At 62.6% G+C, this 19,232-nt stretch overlaps 1 protein-coding gene across 2 annotated transcripts; it reads left to right on the forward strand.

Moving 5' to 3' along the window:
• Positions 1-1,884: 1,884 nt before the first annotated feature.
• On the forward strand, positions 1,885-18,945 carry PLCB3 (phospholipase C beta 3). Of its 2 annotated transcripts, XM_039244868.1 has the most exons (32): positions 1,885-2,092; positions 4,517-4,594; positions 4,864-4,932; positions 5,033-5,173; positions 5,423-5,502; positions 5,584-5,637; positions 5,727-5,802; positions 5,907-6,007; positions 6,529-6,695; positions 6,781-6,927; positions 7,889-8,129; positions 8,323-8,407; positions 8,493-8,679; positions 9,748-9,953; positions 10,810-10,906; positions 10,999-11,083; positions 11,377-11,501; positions 11,808-11,962; positions 12,043-12,204; positions 12,691-12,790; positions 12,879-12,983; positions 13,214-13,305; positions 14,542-14,695; positions 14,779-14,817; positions 14,906-15,098; positions 15,454-15,595; positions 15,688-15,764; positions 15,878-15,967; positions 16,092-16,149; positions 16,502-16,588; positions 16,670-16,889; positions 17,943-18,945. In XM_039244868.1, the coding sequence occupies exons 1-31, from the start codon at positions 1,994-1,996 to the stop codon at positions 16,871-16,873; spliced, it is 3,696 nt and encodes a 1,231-aa protein (XP_039100799.1). In that variant the 5' UTR covers positions 1,885-1,993; the 3' UTR covers positions 16,874-16,889; positions 17,943-18,945. The 2 variants fall into 2 exon arrangements, with proteins under 2 accessions (XP_039100799.1, XP_039100798.1); XM_039244867.1 differs by lacking the exon at positions 17,943-18,945 and having other exon boundaries at positions 16,670-17,266.
• Positions 18,946-19,232: the final 287 nt, after the last annotated feature.

Below are 19,232 nucleotides of genomic sequence, written 5' to 3' on the forward strand. Positions count from 1 at the left end.
CCCTGCCCAAGGCCAAGGACCCACAGCTCAGACCCGTCAGCTCAGGGCCTGCCTCTAGGCCCTGCTAGCCCTGCCATTGGCTGGCAGCTGGGGGGGGGGGCAGGGAGGGAGAGGGGGGGCTGCCCCAGAGCTAATCTGTGACCTCTCCTCTTCCTCCCTGATGCCCCCACAGTCCAATAGCCATTCCTCAGATGTCCAGTTGCCGGTGGCTAGGGGTCATTTTGTACCCATTTGCTTATTTCATCCTCTGACAACCTCCAGCTCCCGGACAAGGTGACTGAGGCACAGAAGGACTAGGTTCGGCTGGTAGACTTGAACCTAGACCTGTGGGAGCAAAGGCCAAAGGACTAGGTTCGGCTGGTAGACTTGAACCTAGACCTGTGGGAGCAAAGGCCACTCCCCACCCTGCAGGGCTCTGCCCAGTGAGAGCTAGTGGTCTCAGGATCTCTGAAGGGTACGGCTCTGCTGCTCTTGTGAGAGACAAGGGGATCACAAGTCCTGTCCTTTCTTGGTCTCCTGAAGGGCAAGGAGTGGAAGCAGGATGTGCCAGCCTTCACGTCAGAGGGCTCAAATCCTCCTACAAAGCTGTGTGACCTTGGGCAAGTCCCTTCCCCTCTCTGGGCCTCAAATGGAGATAACAGTCAGACCTCACAGGGCCTCTGCCGAAGGCAAGGAGATTCGTTGGGTTAGTGTTGGTGTCCAACAAGGTGGGGATTCTGAGGATGGCCAGTGCCAGGCAGGGCTCCCCTTGGAGGTCTGAGAGCCTGGGGCGAAGGGGCCTGCAGGGCCCGCCCCTCCTCGACTGACCCCTCCTCCCCTAGAACCAGCTCCAGTCTCTTTCTGGGTTTCTAGGTGACTTGGCTGGCCCCTCTGGATGAGTTCTACTTTAAACCTACTGCTGCTACTGCCTCTGTATTGGGGGGGCTCCCACAGGGGCCCCCAGGCAGGAGCCCCCCCAGCCAAGCCCTGCGGGAGGGGCCGCAGCCCCCACCTATCCCGGTGCCCAAGCGCCTTCCCCCCTCCCATCTCTGGAGCGCAGATTTCAGGGCACCTGCTGTAGGCCACGCACTGCGGAGCCCCTCCTCAACCCCCCTTGTCCACGGGGCTTCTGAACCCTATGGGCAAACGAGCAGGTGTCTCCTCCTACGGTGTTCCGTAGGAAGCCCCACAGGCTCCAGGTTCAGTCACGGGGGTCTGCAGAACAAGAAGGGGGCTGTTCTAGGGCTCACTCTGGAAGGCCAGGATGCTTAGGTCCTTAAAGGAGGCGGCAGGCGCCCGGCCTCCCCGGGCTAGGGACGGGGGAGGGGCGCCAGCCGGTAGGAGGCCCATTAGCTGGCTAAGTGCTCCCAGGGAGGGGGAGACCGAGCTGTCGCGGTGGGGGGCAGTGGGGGGGGAGGCGAAGTGAGGGCAGAGGGAGGGTGTGTGGGAGTGGCTTTTCCTGCACTCAGCTAAGTGCTGCTGGAGTGTCGTGGGGGCAAGGCGCCCCGGGCCCCTGTCTGGCCCTCCAGTAGTACCCTCGTCCTCGCCCCTCCGAAACCTTAGCGGGCTGATATCTCCCGGTCTTCAGTAGCGCCCTCTACACCCAGTCTCTTTGGCTGTACCCCTAACAATCGCCCTGGCGCCAAACGCTCTCCTCCAACCCCCGGCAAGTCTAGAAGAGCACCCCCCCCCCCACCGAAGTGCCGGGGTTCAGGTATGTCCCTGCCCCATCCCCCTCGGCTGCAGTCGCCGCCCCGACCGCCAGGGGGAGCCGCCGACGTGGGGCGGGCGGGCCCGACGCGGATGGAAGGGGGCGGGGCCGAATCGGCCCCGCCCCCGCCCCGCCCCACCCGGGCCCCGCCGATTCTCTGGTCTGTCCGGGACAGACTGGCGGGCGGGCGGGCGCTGACGCCTCGGGGCCGGAGCGGGCCGTGCGGGCGCGCGCGGAGGGAGCAGCGGCGCCGTCGGTCCCCGTCGGGGCTCCGTGGGTCCCCGACTCGCCCCTGGCCGGGTCATGGCGGGCGCCAGGCCCGGCGTCCACGCGCTGCAGCTGGAGCCGCCCACCGTGGTAGAGACCCTGCGGCGCGGGAGTAAGTTCATCAAATGGGACGAGGTAAGTGCGGGGGTCCCCCATTCCACCCAGATCCTGGGACTCCCTCGTTCAAACTCAGACGCCGGGGACCCTCACCCGAGCCTGGGCTGGCCGCGGCGCCCCCCCCACCCCAAGCCTGTCTGGCTGTGCTCCGGAAACTTGAGTCCCCAATCGTGCCCGTAATGAAGACTTTGGCTCCCAATCCCAACCCCAATCCCTTCAGCTGTGGAAAATTGGGGTTTCCACTCCTTGGCCCGGAGACTTTGAGCCCCAATGAATCCCGGTCCCCTCTTTTCACTTGCCTTTTGCACCCCTCCCTCTCGGTCTAATTCTGGTTCTCCTAACCCCGGCCTGCTCCCCAGACCATGGCCCACCACTAGACTCTGGCTGGAGGACCCTGGCCCCCAATCTGGCTCAGCGCACCCCTATTCTTCCTAGTACCCTGGCCTGAACATTGTTCTCCATTCATCACTTTTTCACCGTCTTCTTGCTGCACCCTTTCGCCCTGCTTCAGGAGCCCATCCCAGCTCTCTGCTCAGGAGAGAGCACCAAGTCACCCCCGAGTGGAGTCCTTGCCCCCCAAGTTCCTTCACCCCTGCGGAACTTTGCTCTCCACTTCTTAGCATCAGGGACTTTGAACCCCAATAAATCCTGGCCCCCTTTCTACCGCCTCTGCCCTTGGTGCTTCCCAGGTGCCCCGGCTCCCACCTGCAGCTCCCCGCCCCGTCCTGCGCCCCACCCTCGTTTTCACACCGCCCCCTCCTCTGCCCCCTGGGCCCCTCCTTCCCCAGGGCCTCCACCCCGCCTGCCTGAGCTTCCCCGCTGCTCCTTCCCAGTCAGGCCAGAGGCCTGGAAGACTCTGGGTTTCTTTCCGGCTGGGTGGGGCGGGTAGGCGTGGGAGCTGCGGGGAGGGGCTGGGGGCGTGGCCTGAGGCAGCAGGTGTGCCGGAGAGGGGTGCCGGGGAGCTCCAGGGACCAGGGGAGACCCCTCCCCCCAGTCCCGCGCGAAGGGAAAAGTTTCTCCTTTTCCTTACAGTGTGATAAACCCAAATAAGGAAGTGGGAACTGGGAGAGGGCCCTGGGGGTGGGGTGGGGGTTGCTGACTGGGACTTGGGGCCGAAGAGCAGGGGGCCTGGGCTGTTTTTGAAGGCCCAGGGCAGGGGCAGGGGCAGGCCCTGGGCTCAGTAGCCACAGAACTCCCCTCTCCTCACACTACTGGGGGACCTGAGCCCCAGGGCGGGGTTGGGAACCCCAGAGAGGGGCTGAGGATAGGGGTCAGCACAGTCGGGCGGGAGGTCCCGGCATCCCTAAAGTTCCAAGGCCTCCTATCCTTTGTAAGAAAAAAGATGGGCGGGGCTGGTTGCAGATCCATTCTCCGGAAAAGGAAACCGAGGCTGGAAAGTAGAGTCCCCACAATGGGGCTGAGCTGGGAGCCTAGCAGGAGGCCTGTTCCTTTGCCTCCCGGAACCCTGGGACTCTGGAGCCCTGCTGTGCGCAAGCAGGTCCTGGCACCTCCTCTTGACCTCCAGCAACCACCTAGCCTCCCCGTGCCTCGGGCTCCTCTTCTGTTAAATGGGAAGTACAGTAACACGTACTTCCTAAGGTTGTTAGGAGGACTATGTGAGCTCTTAGAGGGCCGCTTCGTCCTGATGACCCTCCCCCCAGCTCTGGCTGCTGGTCCTGAGTCGCACAAGGGTGGCCCTGGGAGTGTGCCAGGGACCAGATCCTCCTCAGAAAATGGAGCTGGCATATCCTTCCTTGTCCTTCTGCCAGCCGCAGGGCTGTTTAAGGGAAGACAGAATTCGCCGTCTAGTCCCAAGGGCAGGGCGAGTCCCCTTCGGGGGTGGGGGGGATTCAGTCTGTATTCTGTAAGATAGGGTGAGCGGCAAGACCGCTGCTAGGGTGCAGGGTGGGAGGTCATGGGCTTCGAGGCAGATGTAAGGGCTGCCTGGTTGTCAGGGGGCCCCGAGGGACACCAAAGCTGTGGCAGTCAGACTTCCAAATCCTCCGCTTTCATCCCATACCGACCACTAGGGAGCTGTTAGACCTTCTGAGGACATTGAGCCCAGGGTTGGGGTCCGGGGAAGGCGGGGGGGTCAGGTTCACGGCTAGAGAAAGGAGGGAGAGGATATCCTAGGGGAGGAACAGCAATGGGAAAGCGGGAGGGGGAAGAAGGGGAGTCAGTGGTCTGTGTGTGGCTGAGTCTTAGGGTAAGATACAGGTGAGGACCGGAGGGGCCTTGGGACCCCAAAAGTCACGCGAGGGACAATTGTGTGAACTTTCTCCGAGGAGAACCATAGGGAACCACCATGGCCTATGGGCTGGATAAGGCTTCATCTTTGCTCAGTGGCAGAAACACTGGGGTGGGTGGCTGGAGGGAGTCCGGGGACCAAGCCTGGGCCACAGCCCTCCCTCACTGACCCCTGCCTTCCTGTCCCGTCCCCAGGAGGCCTCCAGTCGCAACCTGGTAACCCTGCGTGTGGACTCCAATGGCTTCTTTCTGTACTGGACAGGACCCAACATGGTGAGGGTGGGCACTGGTACAGCTTGCTCAGGTCTAGGGCCCCTGGCCCAGACCCCTGAACCCCTCCTGCCCATTCAAGAGGGTGGGGCCCAGCTGCTGGCTGACCTCTCCCACGGCTCCCTAGACAGGAAGTGCTAAGGGTGGGGGCTGAGGTTGGGGTGACAGCAGGGGGTGGCCACTCCCTGCCCAGGGGGAGGGAAGGAATCTTGGGGGCCCCTGGCTCTTGCCCCATAGCCTCTCAGACCTACTCTGACATCTGGTTTCCCCAGGAGGTGGACACCCTGGACATCAGTTCCATCAGGGACACGCGGACAGGGCGTTACGCCCGTCTGCCCAAGGTGAGGGCTGGTAATGGGGTCCTGGCCGGTCCTGTACCCCTGCCCAACACAGGTGAGGCCTTGGGGGACCCCTCTTTACTCTTGGCTTTCAACTACTCAGGACCCCAAGATCCGGGAGGTGCTGGGCTTCGGAGGCCCTGACACCCGGCTGGAGGAGAAGTTGATGACGGTGGTGGCCGGGCCAGACCCAGTGAATACAACATTCTTGAACTTCATGGCTGTCCAGGATGACACAGCCAAGGTGGGCTGGGGTCATAGGGTCAGCCCTAGGGAGCCACCGCGTCACTGCTGAGTCAGCCATCAGTTAGTGAGCATGTGTTGTGTCCTAGGCTGTTCTCTACCCCTAGTTCTCATCAGCCTGTGGCAAAGCAGTATTTAAGCACTTACTGTGGCTATACCTGGTTCTGGGTGTGGGCTGGGGCCAGGCCAACCCCTCTGTTCCCCATTCAGTCACCCCCCCAACCTCCCACCCCGTCTCCTAACCCCTCAGGTCTGGACTGAGGAGCTGTTCAAGCTGGCTATGAACATCCTGGCCCAGAACGCCTCCCGGAACACCTTTCTGAGAAAAGCGTGGGTCCTGGGCCTGCCTGGGGGGTGTCGGGGGTTCAGGTGGCCATGCCCGAGGTGTGACCCTTCTGTCTGCCTCCCCAGATACACAAAGTTGAAGCTACAGGTGAACCAGGATGGACGGATCCCAGTGAAGAAGTGAGTGCCCCTTCCCTCAGCACCTTCTCTCCTGCCCCCACCTTTGCAACCTTCGCCCCCACTGACCCTGACCCCTCTCACCTGCTCAGCATCCTGAAGATGTTCTCGGCAGATAAGAAGCGCGTAGAGACGGCACTGGAATCCTGTGGCCTCAATTTCAACCGGGTGAGGAGGCAGGGACAGGAGCCACTCAGGGTGTCGTGGAGGGTGGAGGGTCTCTTGAGGCTCGCTGCCTCTTGGGTTCTCACCCCCACGCTTCTGATCCCTAGAGTGAGTCCATCCGGCCCGATGACTTTTCCTTGGAAATCTTCGAACGGTTCCTGAATAAGCTGTGTCTGCGGCCAGACATTGACAAGATCCTGCTGGAGATGTGAGCAGGGGCCGGGCCCACCTCGCAGCCCCCGGTGTGCCATGTCTGGCCTCTGCTGGCGTTCCTTCCAGCACCGCGAGGGGAGGCAGGACCCGGGGGGTCCCCGTGTGCCAGGGCTGGGGCCGAGGCCGTGCTGTGAACCGCTCTGTGCTGACCCTCGGCGGGGATTACTCTCATCAGCCTGTGCTGCTGCTGGAGACCGAGTGGCTTCGATGGGCAGTGGGACTTGCCTGAGCGCATCCGGCAAGCGACGACTGGGGCTGAGGGTGGGTCCGGGGTCTGGAAGCAGGCACAGCAGGCCGACACTCAGTGGTCTCCAAAGCCCTCGCTAATGCTGATGCCAGCACCCAGTGGCTAGGAGAGTGGATGGGAAAACTGAGGCCCAGAAGGCGCAGCCATTTGCCCAAGTCCCAGCCAGCAGGTGCCAGAGCCATACACACAACCTTCGTCTACCTGCCCCAGGGTGAGGGCTTCGAGCAGGGGTGAGGCTCCAGCCTGACGCAGCTTCCTGCCCCTTTTAGAGGCGCCAAGGGCAAGCCATATCTGACACTGGAGCAGCTCATGGACTTCATCAACCAGAAGCAGCGGGACCCGAGGCTCAACGAGGTGCTGTACCCACCCCTGCGGCCCTCCCAGGCCCGGCTGCTCATCGAGAAGTATGAGCCCAACCGGCAGTTCCTGGAACGAGGTGAGCCAGCTGGGAGCCGGTCGGAGCTGGGGGTCAGCAGCAGGAGGCGCCCCGGCTGGCCCTGCTGAGCCCACCCATCCCCCAGACCAGATGTCCATGGAGGGCTTCAGCCGCTACCTGGGCGGCGAAGAGAATGGTATCCTGCCCCTGGAGGCCCTGGATCTGAGCGCAGACATGACCCAGCCGCTCAGCTCCTACTTCATCAACTCCTCACATAACACCTATCTCACAGGTGAGCGAGCCGCCCTAGGGCCGCTGGAGCGGTGGCATCCACGACCTCTGCCCTCCACCCCTCACCTTGCCTGTCTCCTTTTAGGGTGGCTGGTGCTAGGGATGCAGGCAGGGAATGGGCAGCGGATCCCAGGGGGGCAGGGCTCCCCTACACGGGCACATTTCCTGGGTGGTCCAGAAGGCTTCGCTGGGGAAGGGCTGAGGCCGGCAGCGGCCGGCCAGTGAGGGGACCCTGAGGCTGGCCGCAGGTCACCATGTGGTGCGCTTCAGCAGGGAGGAGGCCGGGGGCAGGATGGCTGCTGGGGTGGGCAGGGGTGAGAGGGAGCGAGAGGAGGAAGCAGGGCTAGACCAGGGCACAGAAGGAAGCTGGATTTACCCTAAGTGGCCGGGAAGGGCTTTTCGGAGGGTGTTACTCACGGGAGGGGTGAGGCCGGCTAAAGGAGCCAGGCGCTCTGCAGATTGGCTGGGGGGCAGCAGGGGGCCTGCCGTCCCCAGGCAGGAGGTGACGGAGGCTGCTCCAGGGCCGCCAGGGCCGCGGTGGAAGGAGGAAAGGGAAATGAAGGGCCGTGGGGGTGTCGTTGGGGACAGCCGTCCACTCGAGGCCAGCAGGCGGGAGGGGGGTGTTTATCTGAGAGAGGGTGAGCCCCGGCCGAGGGGCCAGCTATCAGCCAGCGCTGCTTGGTGCTGACTCTGCCCAGCTTGGATGGATGCCAAGGGCTGGGTGGCAGGACACGGGCCCCGCCCTGGGGGACTTTAGGAGAGATGGTGGCGGCTCCAGAGTGAATTAAGGAGTGATTGAGGGCTGGCTAGACAGCGTGCCAGCGCCGGGTTGGCCGGGCCGGGCGGCCGCAGGGGCCCCCGCGTCTCCAGCACGGCCAGCTGAGGAGCCACGGCGGGCCTGGGGAGGAGGGAGAGGAGCCAGGCTGGCCGGGGCGGCCGTGGTGACGCAGCCTCGCCACCAGCGGGGCAGCTGGCCGGGACGTCGTCGGTGGAGATGTACCGGCAGGCGCTGCTCTGGGGCTGCCGCTGCGTGGAGCTGGATGTGTGGAAAGGGCGGCCCCCCGAGGAGGAGCCCTTCATCACCCACGGCTTCACCATGACCACTGAGGTGCCGCTGCGAGACGTACTCGAGGCCATTGCGGAAACTGCCTTCAAGACCTCGCCCTACCCCGTCATCCTCTCCTTTGAGAACCACGTGGACTCGTGAGTGGGCTCCTGACCTGGGGACACCCCCCATCCCCCATCGGCCCAAGACAGCCATCCCACCATGGCGCTATTTGTTCCTGTGACCTCTGACCCCGAGAGCCTTTGATCTCCCCCAGGGCCCTCCGGAAGTCCGCTGCACCCGCCCCCCTCCCACCCCTGGAACCTCTGACCTTTGACCTTGGCCCCACAGGGCAAAGCAGCAGGCCAAGATGGCCGAGTACTGCCGTTCCATCTTTGGGGACGCGCTGCTCATTGACCCACTGGACAAGTACCCGGTATGAGGGCCTGGCGCCATGGCGGGGCGTAGGGGGGGTGTGGGGAGGGCGCCCTGGCAGGCCCTGACCTGTCTGTGCCCACCAGCTGGCCCCAGGCGTCCCCCTGCCCAGCCCCCAGGAGCTGATGGGCCGCATCCTTGTGAAGAACAAGAAGCGACACCAGCCCAGCACCGGTGTCCCCAACAGCTCCATCCGCAAGCGGCCGCTGGAGCAGAGCAACTCGGCCCTGAGCGAGAGCTCGGCCGCCACCGAGCCCTCCTCACCGCAGCTCGGTACGGCCCCGGCCTGGCCCTCGCCCCCCCTGCGCCCCCCTCCGTCCTGACCCTGGCCTCTTAACATCACAGAGCCCAACCTCCCTGGTGACACTCCTGCAGCTCCCCGCCTGACCCCCCGCCCCACCGAGCCTTTTACTGCCTCTCAGCTGAGGAGGGGACCTCTGACCCCTGACCCCAGGCGCTGACCTCACTGAACTATATCCCAGTTGGACTTGGTTCCATTCAATTTCTTTTTTTTTTTTTAATGTTTTATTTATTTCTGAGAGAGAGAGACAGAGAAAGAGAGAGAGGCAGCATGAGCAGGGGAGGGTCAGAGAGAGAGGGAGACACAGAATCTCAAACAGGCTCCATGCTCTGAGCTGTCAGCACAGAGCCCAACGTGGGGCCCAAACCCACGAACCGTGAGATCATGACCTGAGCCGAAGTTGGACGCTCAACCTACTGAGGCACCCAGGCGCCCCAGTTCCATCCAATTTCTGACCCCTCAGCCTCCACTGCCACCTCACAGAGCCCTCCTCTCAACCAGATTATAGCTCTGAATTCTGACCTCTGACCTCTGACCTCCATCAACTACCTCATGCTTTGGGTGTGACCCTCAGACCTCCCACCCCTGTTCTGTGACCCCCACGGCATCTGTCTACCCCTTGGTTATAATCGTAGCTAACCCTTGACCCCTTACTTTATCAAAGTCCCCTGTACATGTGACCCTGACCGCTCACCTCACTGAGCCTCCCCGTCGGGTATGGCTCTGACCGATGCCTGCCTTGGGACTGTGTCGTCCTTTCCCCCGCTGCCAAGCCACTTGTTCCTGGACTCTCACCCTTCTGAGCCACCCTATCTACCTCTCTGATGGATAGGACTCTGGACCCTGACCCTTGACCCATGTCCCTTATCCACTCTTACTGGATTTAATACCATCTAACTCCGGACCCCTGCTCTTCCCCCAGCCACGCTGCCCTGAGATTACCCCCCTGACTTCCCCACTGAGTCACCTCCACACACGACCCCTCCTGGCTCCTGAGTGTCTATACTTGTCTCGGCCTCCTGTGGCCCTGTTCTCCGCAGGGTCCCCCAGCTCTGACAGCTGCCTGGGCCTGAGCAATGGGGAAGAGATGGGCCTGGAGAAGCCCAGCCTGGAGCCTCGGAAGTCTCTAGGTGAGGAGGGGCTGCAGCGGGGCCCTGAGGCTCTTGGATCTGCTGACCGTGAGGATGAGGAGGAAGAGGAAGAAGAGGAGGAACAGACCGATCCTAAAAAGCCAACCACAGACGAGGTCAGTCCTGCAGGGCGGGAAGAGGCAGAGGCAGCAAGTATTCATTCCCCGAGTGTTTGCTGAACACCTACTATGTGCCAGACGCAGCACTGTGTACCAGCCACGATCAGATGTTATTCCCGTTCTTTTCAAGTCAGGCTGTGTGTGTGGCAAGGGGGAGGGGGTCAACAGGCATGAGAGCAAGTGTGACATTATTTATGCTCATGACTGGGCCAGGGAAGGGTGAGTTAGGGTGCAGAACTGGGGGGAAGAAGGGGAGACTGGCCTGGGCAGGGAGGTTAGGCGATGAGACCTGAGGAAGAGGAACACCATGTGCAAAGGCCCTGTGGTAGGACTGGAGAGGGCAGGAAGGGGCAGTGGAAGACAAGGGAGTGTTGAGTTCTGAGGGGTGGAGGTGACAGAAAAGGTGGATCATGAGGTCAGATTTGGGAGGGGATGGGTGGGGAAGGGTGTGTGCAGGGGTGGCCAAGCTCAGCATCGAGGGTGTTGAGTTCAAGGCCCATGGTGAGGCACCGGAGAGGAGATGGCAGAATGGTTGTTGGAAATAATGGCTCATCTGGGTGAGTGCCTGGGTTGGGTGAGGAGTTCCAGCTCCCAAGGATCAGGGAGGCAGGAGGCAAAGGAGGAAGGTGGGGTCTAGGGCATGTCACCAAGACCCCAGAGAGAAGTCCGTGGGGCAGATGGGACCAGGACTGACAGGCCATGGAGGGGTTGCCCTTGCCAAGAGCCATCGGGCAGTGCAATTGCAGAGGTGGGCAGAGGGTCAGGACCTCCCCCCTGGCAGGGGGCAGATGAGGGGACGTTCAGCTGATGACTGGGAGACAGGCACCGCTGACCATGTCTTTGGGGGCCACAGGGCACTGCCAGCAGTGAAGTCAATGCCACCGAGGAGATGTCAACACTTGTCAACTACATCGAGCCTGTCAAGTTCAAGTCCTTTGAGGCTGCTCGAAGTGAGTGCGGTCGGAGATGGTGGGAATAGGAGCCAGCCCAGCCTTTCCAGCCCTGACTCCCTGCCTGCTCTCCCCGCTGTCCCCCCCCCCAGAGAGGAACAAATGCTTCGAGATGTCATCCTTTGTGGAAACCAAGGCCATTGAGCAGCTGACCAAGAGCCCCATGGAGTTTGTGGAGTATCCTTCCGCATTGCTGGGGCTGGCAGACCAGGGTGGGGGTGCTCAGGGACCAGCCTGGATGTCCTGACCCCACTAAGGCCACCTGTGTGGGGTCCTCGCCCTCTAGCACCCTGGTCTGGGCTTGGGGCTAGCCTGGGAGACTGCACAGGCCGAGAGGTGGGGGGCCAGAGGGGCAGCTTGAACAGGGACCCCCAGAGGGAAGGGGGTTCCCAGGACCGCAGGGTGGGCTGGGGGTGCTCGCCAGGAGGTGGGACCCGGTAAAAAGTGAGGCCCCTGACTGCCGACCTCAGATACAATAAGCAGCAGCTCAGCCGCATCTACCCCAAGGGCACCCGCGTGGACTCCTCCAACTACATGCCCCAGCTCTTCTGGAACGTGGGCTGCCAGCTTGTGGCCCTCAACTTTCAGACCCTGGGTGAGCACCAGCCTGCCTCGACCTCCCCCTGCCTCCCCCGGCTTCCAATCTCGCTGATTTCTGCCCTACGACTCTGCTAACCCTGTCCTGAAGGACCTCTGACCACCTGATCCCAGATCTCCAAACCAAACCAAGACCTTGGCTAACCTCACCTCCCGACCTTGGCTGACCCTAGACCTTTCTTTCCCCCGATCCCACTTGACCTGACCCTGCTGGTCCCCGGGCCTCCCTCTGCATTGAACCGTCCCTCCCAACTCCTCACCCCAAGGGGCCGGCTGACCCTTGCTGTCCCCATGTCACCCCCAGATGTGGCAATGCAGCTCAACGCGGGCGTCTTCGAGTACAACGGGCGCAGCGGCTACCTGCTCAAGCCCGAGTTCATGCGGCGGCCGGACAAATCCTTCGACCCCTTCACTGAAGTCATAGTGGACGGCATCGTGGCCAATGCCTTGCGGGTCAAGGTGGGGCCAGGGAGGGCACCGGCAGGGTGTCCCGGGGGGCGGGCCTCTTAGCAGCCACCTCACCCTCCCGGCCCCCTCAGGTGATCTCGGGGCAGTTCCTGTCCGACAGGAAGGTGGGCATCTACGTGGAGGTGGACATGTTTGGCCTCCCTGTTGACACTCGGCGTAGGTACCGCACTCGGACATCTCAAGGGAACTCATTCAATCCTGTGTGGGATGAGGAGCCCTTTGACTTCCCCAAGGTGAGCTTGGTGCCTGCGCCTGCCCCACCAGCCCTCCCCGGGGGGGGGGGGGGCAAGAAGCAGGCACACAGGCAGTGGTCGGGAGGCGGCGGTGCCTGTCACCTCTGGGCCCCGCGTGTGGCAGGCTCAGCCTCGGGCTCCTTGCCCTCGGCGGGCTTTGAGAAGAGCACGGAAAGGGGAGACCCGCCCCGTGGCTCACTCCACAGTTTCTAGCCTGGCAGTGACCAGGACTGCTGCTCTATGGCGGTGCCTGGAGGGGTCAGCCTGTTTCCTTCTCTGCTCGCCATCCATGTGGCCAGGCCGTGGAGGGAGGGGCGGGGCCACCATGGGCTTGGTGGCCATGGTCACCGATGGTCTGTAATTGGGTCAGCTAGTCTGAGGGTCCGCTCGAAGCGTTGGGCCTTGGTGACCAGGGTCAGCTGTGGCTCTGTGGACACGGCGGCCGTGGGGTCAGCTCCCTGGCTCAGTCCCAGTCTGGGCCCTCAGGTGGTGCTCCCCACACTGGCTTCGCTGCGCGTCGCGGCCTTTGAGGAAGGCGGCAAGTTTGTGGGGCATCGGATTCTGCCCGTCTCTGCCATCCGCTCAGGTGAGGCTGTCTGGGCTCTGGGAAGCACAGGGGCAGTGCGGGCGGGTACCCAGTGGGGCCCAGCCACCTCGCCTTCCCGCCCTCCCAGGCTACCACTACATCTGCCTGCGGAACGAGGCCAACCAGCCGCTCTGCCTGCCGGCCTTGCTCATCTACACCGAAGCCTCCGACTATATTCCCGATGACCACCAGGGTGAGCATGGGGTTGCGGGGTGCCAGCCAGGCGGGGTGGGGGATGGGGGCGCCACCCACAGGGTCTGGCAGTGGCTGAGCTGGGTGGCCCCAGTTGAGGGTGGTAAACAGCCCCAAGGGTGGGTTCGGTTTCTGTGGTCCTTTCATGAAACCAGAAACAGTGGGGAAGGTGTGGCCCTGGAGGGTTCTGTCCCTGAGACCCCTGCCCTCTGCCTCCCCAACTCCCCCCAGACTACGCAGAGGCCCTGATCAACCCCATCAAGCATGTCAGCCTGATGGACCAGAGGGCCAAGCAGTTGGCCGCCCTCATTGGGGAGAGCGAGGTGAGCCGGAGCGGGTCAGGGGCACCCGCGGGAGACAGTGGGCTCAGGGTGACCTGGTGGGGTGTGGGTGGGGTGGGGTGATAAGGGCTGATCTCTGGGCTCCGTCTTCTCCACGCTCCTCCCCCTGCACCATCCTGCCCCAGTCCCGGCTGGTGGTCAGGCTCCCCTCCCCACGCAGAGCCCTCCACTGCCTTACTGTGGATGCGAGCTTGAGGTGCTCACCCACACCCTCCGCAGGGAGGGCTGCTTCCCTTCCCAGCTCCTCTCATCCAGCTAGACAATAATGTGAATGCTGAGCGTCAGATCTGCCTGGCCAGGCGTGAGCTCTTTTCACCAACTCGACCCCTGTCATTCCCTTTGTTCCCTGAGTTTGGTCCTGCCACCCCACCATAGAAATGGGGGCACTGAGGCTCTCCAACCGGGCCACCAGCACTCGGCTCTGCCTCCAACGTCGGCGATTCCGCCCTGCTGGTTGGTGTGGGGCTTCTGGCCTTTCAGACTCAGTAGGCTCAGCAACCTTGGGTTACTGTCCACATTTTAAGGAGGTGGAAACTCCCCCCTTTGGCATGCGCAAGGCTTTCAGGACAGACCCGGGCTGGAATTCCTCCAGCGGAAGTGCAGGGTTCAGCTGCTTCACCAAAGTGGTTAGAAGCCCTGGAAGCTTTTAAAACCTGGGGTCCCGGGAGCCAGGAGATGGGCAGTGGCTTCTGTGGGGAGGGGTCAGGAGCAGAGGCTTGGCTGCACCGCTAGAGTCGGTCCCACGGGGCCCGAGGCAGGCAGAGAAGAGAGGCTGTTGGCAGGAGAGGCTGGTGCCCACTCTGCGGTCACTTCCTTCGTTGATTTAATCAGGAGCTAAGCAACAAGGAAGATGAGCAGCTGTGGGCAAGGGTGGAGGGAGACCGGGAGAGGACACTTGGCGTGGGGCCAAGGTTTTCCTGAACATTTAAAAGTTCCTGAGCACACGCGCAGGGGGCCTGGCATCCTAGGGACGCAGCCTCACGTGATCTTCCCCATACCCTGCATGGAAAGGGGGGTTAGGAATGCTTATCTTATTACCCCTTATTTCTCCGGTAGCTGTTCAACAGCCCCATATGCTAGACGAGGAGTCCAGCCAGGCTAGATGGGCAGAGGGAAGCGGACTGGGGGGCATCTGGGAGCCCCGGGTTGCGAAGGACAGAAGGGCTTGGAGAGAAACAGCATTGCTGGAACGAGCATTGTGCCTTCTCCCCCTCTCAGGCTCAGGTTGGCCCAGAAACCTGCCAGGAGACCCCATCTCAGCAGCCGGGGGCCCAGCTGACCCCGAGCCCCACGCCCAGCACCCTGGACATCTCCCCGCGGCGGCCCCCAGGCCCCGCCGCGTCCCCTACCAGCCCCTCCCTCGGCAGCCCAGGTAAAGGGCCGCAGGGGGCGGGCCGAGGGGTGGCTCCGCCCTTCTCTCCGCCCGCCTCTCACCGCCCTGCCTCCACTCTCCAGGGCAGCAGCGGGACGACCTCATCGCCAGCCTCCTCTCAGGTGCGGGGTAGGGGCTGTGCTGGAGGGAGTGAGGCCGGGTGGGCCTGCCCCAGCGCAGCCTTGCCCACCTTTGCTCCGTCGCTCACAGAGGTGGCCCCGGCCCCGCTGGACGAGCTCCGAGGCCACAAGGCTCTGGTGAAGCTGCGCGGCCGGCAGGAGCGAGAGCTTCGGGAGCTGCGCAAGAAGCATCAGAGGAAGGTGGTCGCCCTCACCCGCCGATTGCTCGACAGCTTGGCCCAGGCCCGGGCGGAGCGCGGGGGCCGGCAGCGGCCGGGTGTCCTGTGAGTGTCCCGACCATCTGCGCATGCGCAGTGATGTGACTGTGAGGGTGTGTGCGCACAGGGGCTTCTCCACGAGGTGAGCGTGGCGGGGCGGCCGAGGGCTGCTCCTTGACCCCCAGGGAGGAAGGCCCGCGGCAAGGAAGATCGAAGAACCTTTTGGGCTCAACCCTCTCTGCTGGGGAGCCAGATCTCTTCAGAAGCTTCCCCCACCCCTCTACGGGGAGCATGGATTTCCAGAGACTGTTGTCCAGACACACAGGCCCCTGTCATTTGGGCGGAGCTGATGGGCCTCGGTGGTGGCCTAGCAGACACCGCGTGACAACCTGCGTGTCACCCAGACGGCTTCTTCCTACAGAGGCGGAGAGGATGAGAAGGCGGACGAGGAAGAGGTGAAGCGGTATCAAGAGTTCCAGAAGAGGCAGGTGCAGAGTCTGCTGGAACTGAGGGAGGCCCAGATGGATGCAGAGGCCGAGCGGAGGCTGGAGCATCTGAGACAGGTGAGGTGGGCTGTGGGGCAGCCAGGCAGAGCCTGCCTCTCGGACAGAGCCGCCATCGGCCTGTGTCACCTGGTGGCCACCCGTGTCCGCAGGCTCAGCAGCGGCTCAGGGACATCGTCTTGGAGGCTCACACAGCTCAGTTCAAGAGGCTGAAGGAGACGAACGAGAGGTGGAGGCAAAGGATCCTGTGGGGGGGGGCAGGAGACTCCCTGGTGTTAGGAGGAGGGAGCACCCCCTAGACCTGCCATTGACCCCTTTCTTCTCCCCCCCTGGCTCATGCAGGGAGAAGAAGGAACTGCAGAAGATTCTTGACAGGAAGCGCCACAACAGTATCTCAGAAGCCAAGACAAGGGAGAAACATAAGAAGGAGGCGTAAGGGCACCGGGGCCAGGAGTGCTGGGGGCTGGGTGGGCAGGCGGGGCGGGGGGGGCGGGGGGCTGGGCAGGCAGGGCTGGGGGGCTGAGCACTGAGCCCCCTCCTGCCTTGCTTCCTGCAGCGAACTGACAGAGATTAACCGTCGGCACATCACTGAGTCCGTCAACTCCATCCGTCGGGTGAGTGAGGCTCAGGTGCCCCCCCTCCTCCACTCCTCTTCCTTCCTTCGTTAGAAACCCATCTCCTCAGTGCCCGGCCAGTTGCTATATTACCCTAGACGACTTCTAGAACCTTTTCCCTCTGCACCCTCTCTCGCCCCCTGACCTCCTGCCTGGAGCCAGCCGTCTAACAGTGTCCCATGGCTTCGGAGTCTTTGGGTCTGATATTTGCTAGAAGGGTCATCGCAGCATCCTGGCCCCGCAGCCCTGGGGGCTTGCACCTGCCGGACTTCTTTGCGCAGCCAGAGCCCTGGGGCCCTGATCCCTCCCTTAGAGACCCTTGGCTGAGCCCCCTCCCTCCCTTCCCCTGCAGCTGGAGGAGGCCCAGAAGCAGCGGCATGAACGCCTGGTGGCCGCACAGCAGCAGGTGCTACAGCAACTGGCAGAAGAGGAGCCCAAGGTGAGGCCTCGGAGGAGGCGGGCAGCAGGCAGGGTGCTGGGCGGCCCGGCCTCGCCCGTGACATGCCCCCTCCGCCCGCAGCTGCTGGCCCAGCTGGCCCAGGAGTGTCAGGAGCAGCGGGCAAGGCTGCCCCAGGAGACCCGCCGGAGCCTGCTGGGTGAGGCGCCGGAGGGGCTGGGGGACGGGCCTCTGGTGGCCTGTGCCAGCAACGGTCACGCACCTGGGAGCAGCGGGCACCTGTCTGGCGCCGACTCGGAGAGCCAAGAGGAGAACACGAAGCTCTGAACTGGCTGAGCGCGAGGTGGCCACAGGACGGGTGCTGGGAGGGCAGGAGGCTAAGACACTAATGCTCTTTTTTTTTTTTTTTTAACTTTTTATCTTTAGAAATTTTATTTTTTTAAACTGGGGCAAAGTACCCCACACTAACCCCCTTCCTTCACCCTCGTGGAGCCCCATTAGTTCCCAGCCCCTCCTTCCTGCCTTCAGTCCTAAGGAAGAGGGGTCCAGTGGGCCAGAAGGGTCTGGCGTGCCCGTGGCGCCCACAGCCCGGAGAGGGGGCTTGTTTCCCTCATTTCCCCAGGGGACACCGGCAGAGGCTTTGAGCTCTGGGCAGGAGGGCCACGTTCTTGCTCTATTCTTTGGGAATTTTTTTACATGAATAAAAGTGGACTTCAGGGACCCTGTGTGCAGTGTGGTTTGGGGTGGGGGTGGTTCTGGAGAGGGCCCAGGGCCCTGGCTCTGACTCCACCACTCTCTACTGGGGCTTCAGTTTCCTCATCTATAAAATGAGCTGGCGGGCATTGCCCGGGGGCGGCCGGGGGGAGGTCAGGCCCTCTGGGAAGGGCTGCTGGGTTTCAACCCTGAGACCTCCTTGCATGGGGCCTGCACATCTTCCCAATGACCTGACATTAGAGGTTCTGTGGCCTCCCCCGCACTGTCCCACCTTTATACCCTCCGTCTCGGGCCCCCCCCCCCATTATTTTTATCCCTCCTGGGCTCTTCTCGTCCTTCCTTCAGAGGCTTAGGCCTCTGCTTCAGGAAGCCCTCCCTGCCCCCCCCTTCCTGTTGCCTGATATGACCCATGCGCCCCAGGATCTTCTGACAAAGCTGTTCTGGGCCCGTCGCAAGCAGCTAACTCTAACTGGGGATGGACCTTGTCACTCAGAACCTGCCTGACATGAGGGGACTGGCTCCCGGCCCTCAGTGATAGGCTAGGTGGGGAATGGGTAGGCCTAGGAGCGACCCTTCTCCCAAGGGTCCCTTGGGGAAGCTGACAGTCACAGATGCTCACAGGGACTGGGGGACCCAGCACCCCCCTCCTCCCTGTGAGGGAGATGTTATGCCTGTTTTACAGATGAGGAAACTGAGGCCCAGAGCAGAAGTCACGTGTGCCAGGCCACTGCTAAGTCAAGATGTCCTGACCTGGAGGCAGGGCGGGCCTGGACCTTCGGTGGCAGACTGTCTTCCGGCCAACATGGAGGACTTGCTCCAGGCTTCTCCCTCCTGCCTCCGGACAGCGGCCAGCGGCCAGCGTGGAGCGGCACAGAGACCCTGCAGCGAGGGTGCGGCTAGGTTCTGCGGCAGGGTCAGGCTGGCACTTCTTCAAGGCCTCTCCCAGCTTCCTGGCTTCCTGGGCTGGCTGCCTCCCTCCTCCAGAGGAAGGCAGCTTCTTATCTGGGCTTATCTCCTGCCAATTGAGTGTTTTCTTTCTTTGTTTTTGCTGCAGCCTCAGGCAAACAGATAGGGTGGGGAGGCAATAGAGAAAAGGCTTCCAGAGCAGGCCCTTCCCAGGGCTGGGGGCCTCTCCCCTTTGCCCTGCTCCCTCAGGGTTAACATAGACCTTCCCTGCTTCTGTGGTCAGGACTTGTTCTGTCCCCAAATTGGCCTACTCTATTCCATGACCAAGTCCTGTCTTCCTGATTTGGCTCACCTCGCCACTACCTTGAAGAACACTCCATGTTAGTCCCCAGGCCCTCAAAGGTCAGGCGAAATTCCAGACTCCTGGGTATGACATTCCAGATCCCCAGAATCCTGGCCTCTGCTGCTCCCCGAGCCTTTCATGGGTCCACTCTTTCCTCTGCTGGGAATGACAGCTCCCTCCCCCATCTCTCTCTTTAAGTCAGTCCCAGCTCTAACTCACCTCCGGCCCTGAAGCCCTACCGGACTTTCCCTTGTCAGAGGGAACCACCCTCACCCCGGTACCAGGCCCTGGTAACAGCACTCAGCTGGCGGTAACTCCACTCTGAGAAGCTGGCTCACCCCTGCCAGGAAGCTTCTGACCGCGGGGCTGTGCCCTAATTCACCTCTGTATACCCATTACAAAGCGCTGGCTGGTCTATAGGGGGAGCCAATAAATCTTTCTGGACTTGAGCTCGGAGCTCTACTCCCAGGTCCTGTTGAAGCTACTCGGTTCCCTAGTGATCAGTCCATTCACAGCTCTGGGACCAGCCTTCCATCGTCCCCTCCCCCGCCTTGTGCGTCCGGCCAGTTCCTTGAACAGAACTGGCCCCAGGCCGGCCACACAGTAGCTGTTTCAAAGGACTGACCCAAATAGGAACAACTGACCCTCCCCGGGGGACAGCGACACGGTTTGCAGAGTGTGGAATTCCGGCAGCCGGCTGGCCTGCAGTTCCCAATTACCATA

This window comes from Hyaena hyaena, unplaced genomic scaffold, assembly GCF_003009895.1.
Source record: "Hyaena hyaena isolate Hyena2069 unplaced genomic scaffold, ASM300989v1 scaffold_248, whole genome shotgun sequence".
Lineage (NCBI taxonomy): Eukaryota > Metazoa > Chordata > Mammalia > Carnivora > Hyaenidae > Hyaena > Hyaena hyaena.

Excerpts from the sequence above, each read along its gene's own strand:
- PLCB3 (XM_039244868.1), top strand. The coding sequence starts at position 1,994 with ATGGCGGGCGCCAGGCCCGGCGTCCACGCGCTGCAGCTGGAGCCGCCC. Across the intron at positions 5,503-5,583 it reads AACACCTTTCTGAGAAAAGC|ATACACAAAGTTGAAGCTAC; the intron begins GTGGGTCCTGGG and ends CTGCCTCCCCAG. Across the intron at positions 14,696-14,778 it reads CCCCTCCCTCGGCAGCCCAG|GGCAGCAGCGGGACGACCTC; the intron begins GTAAAGGGCCGC and ends TCCACTCTCCAG.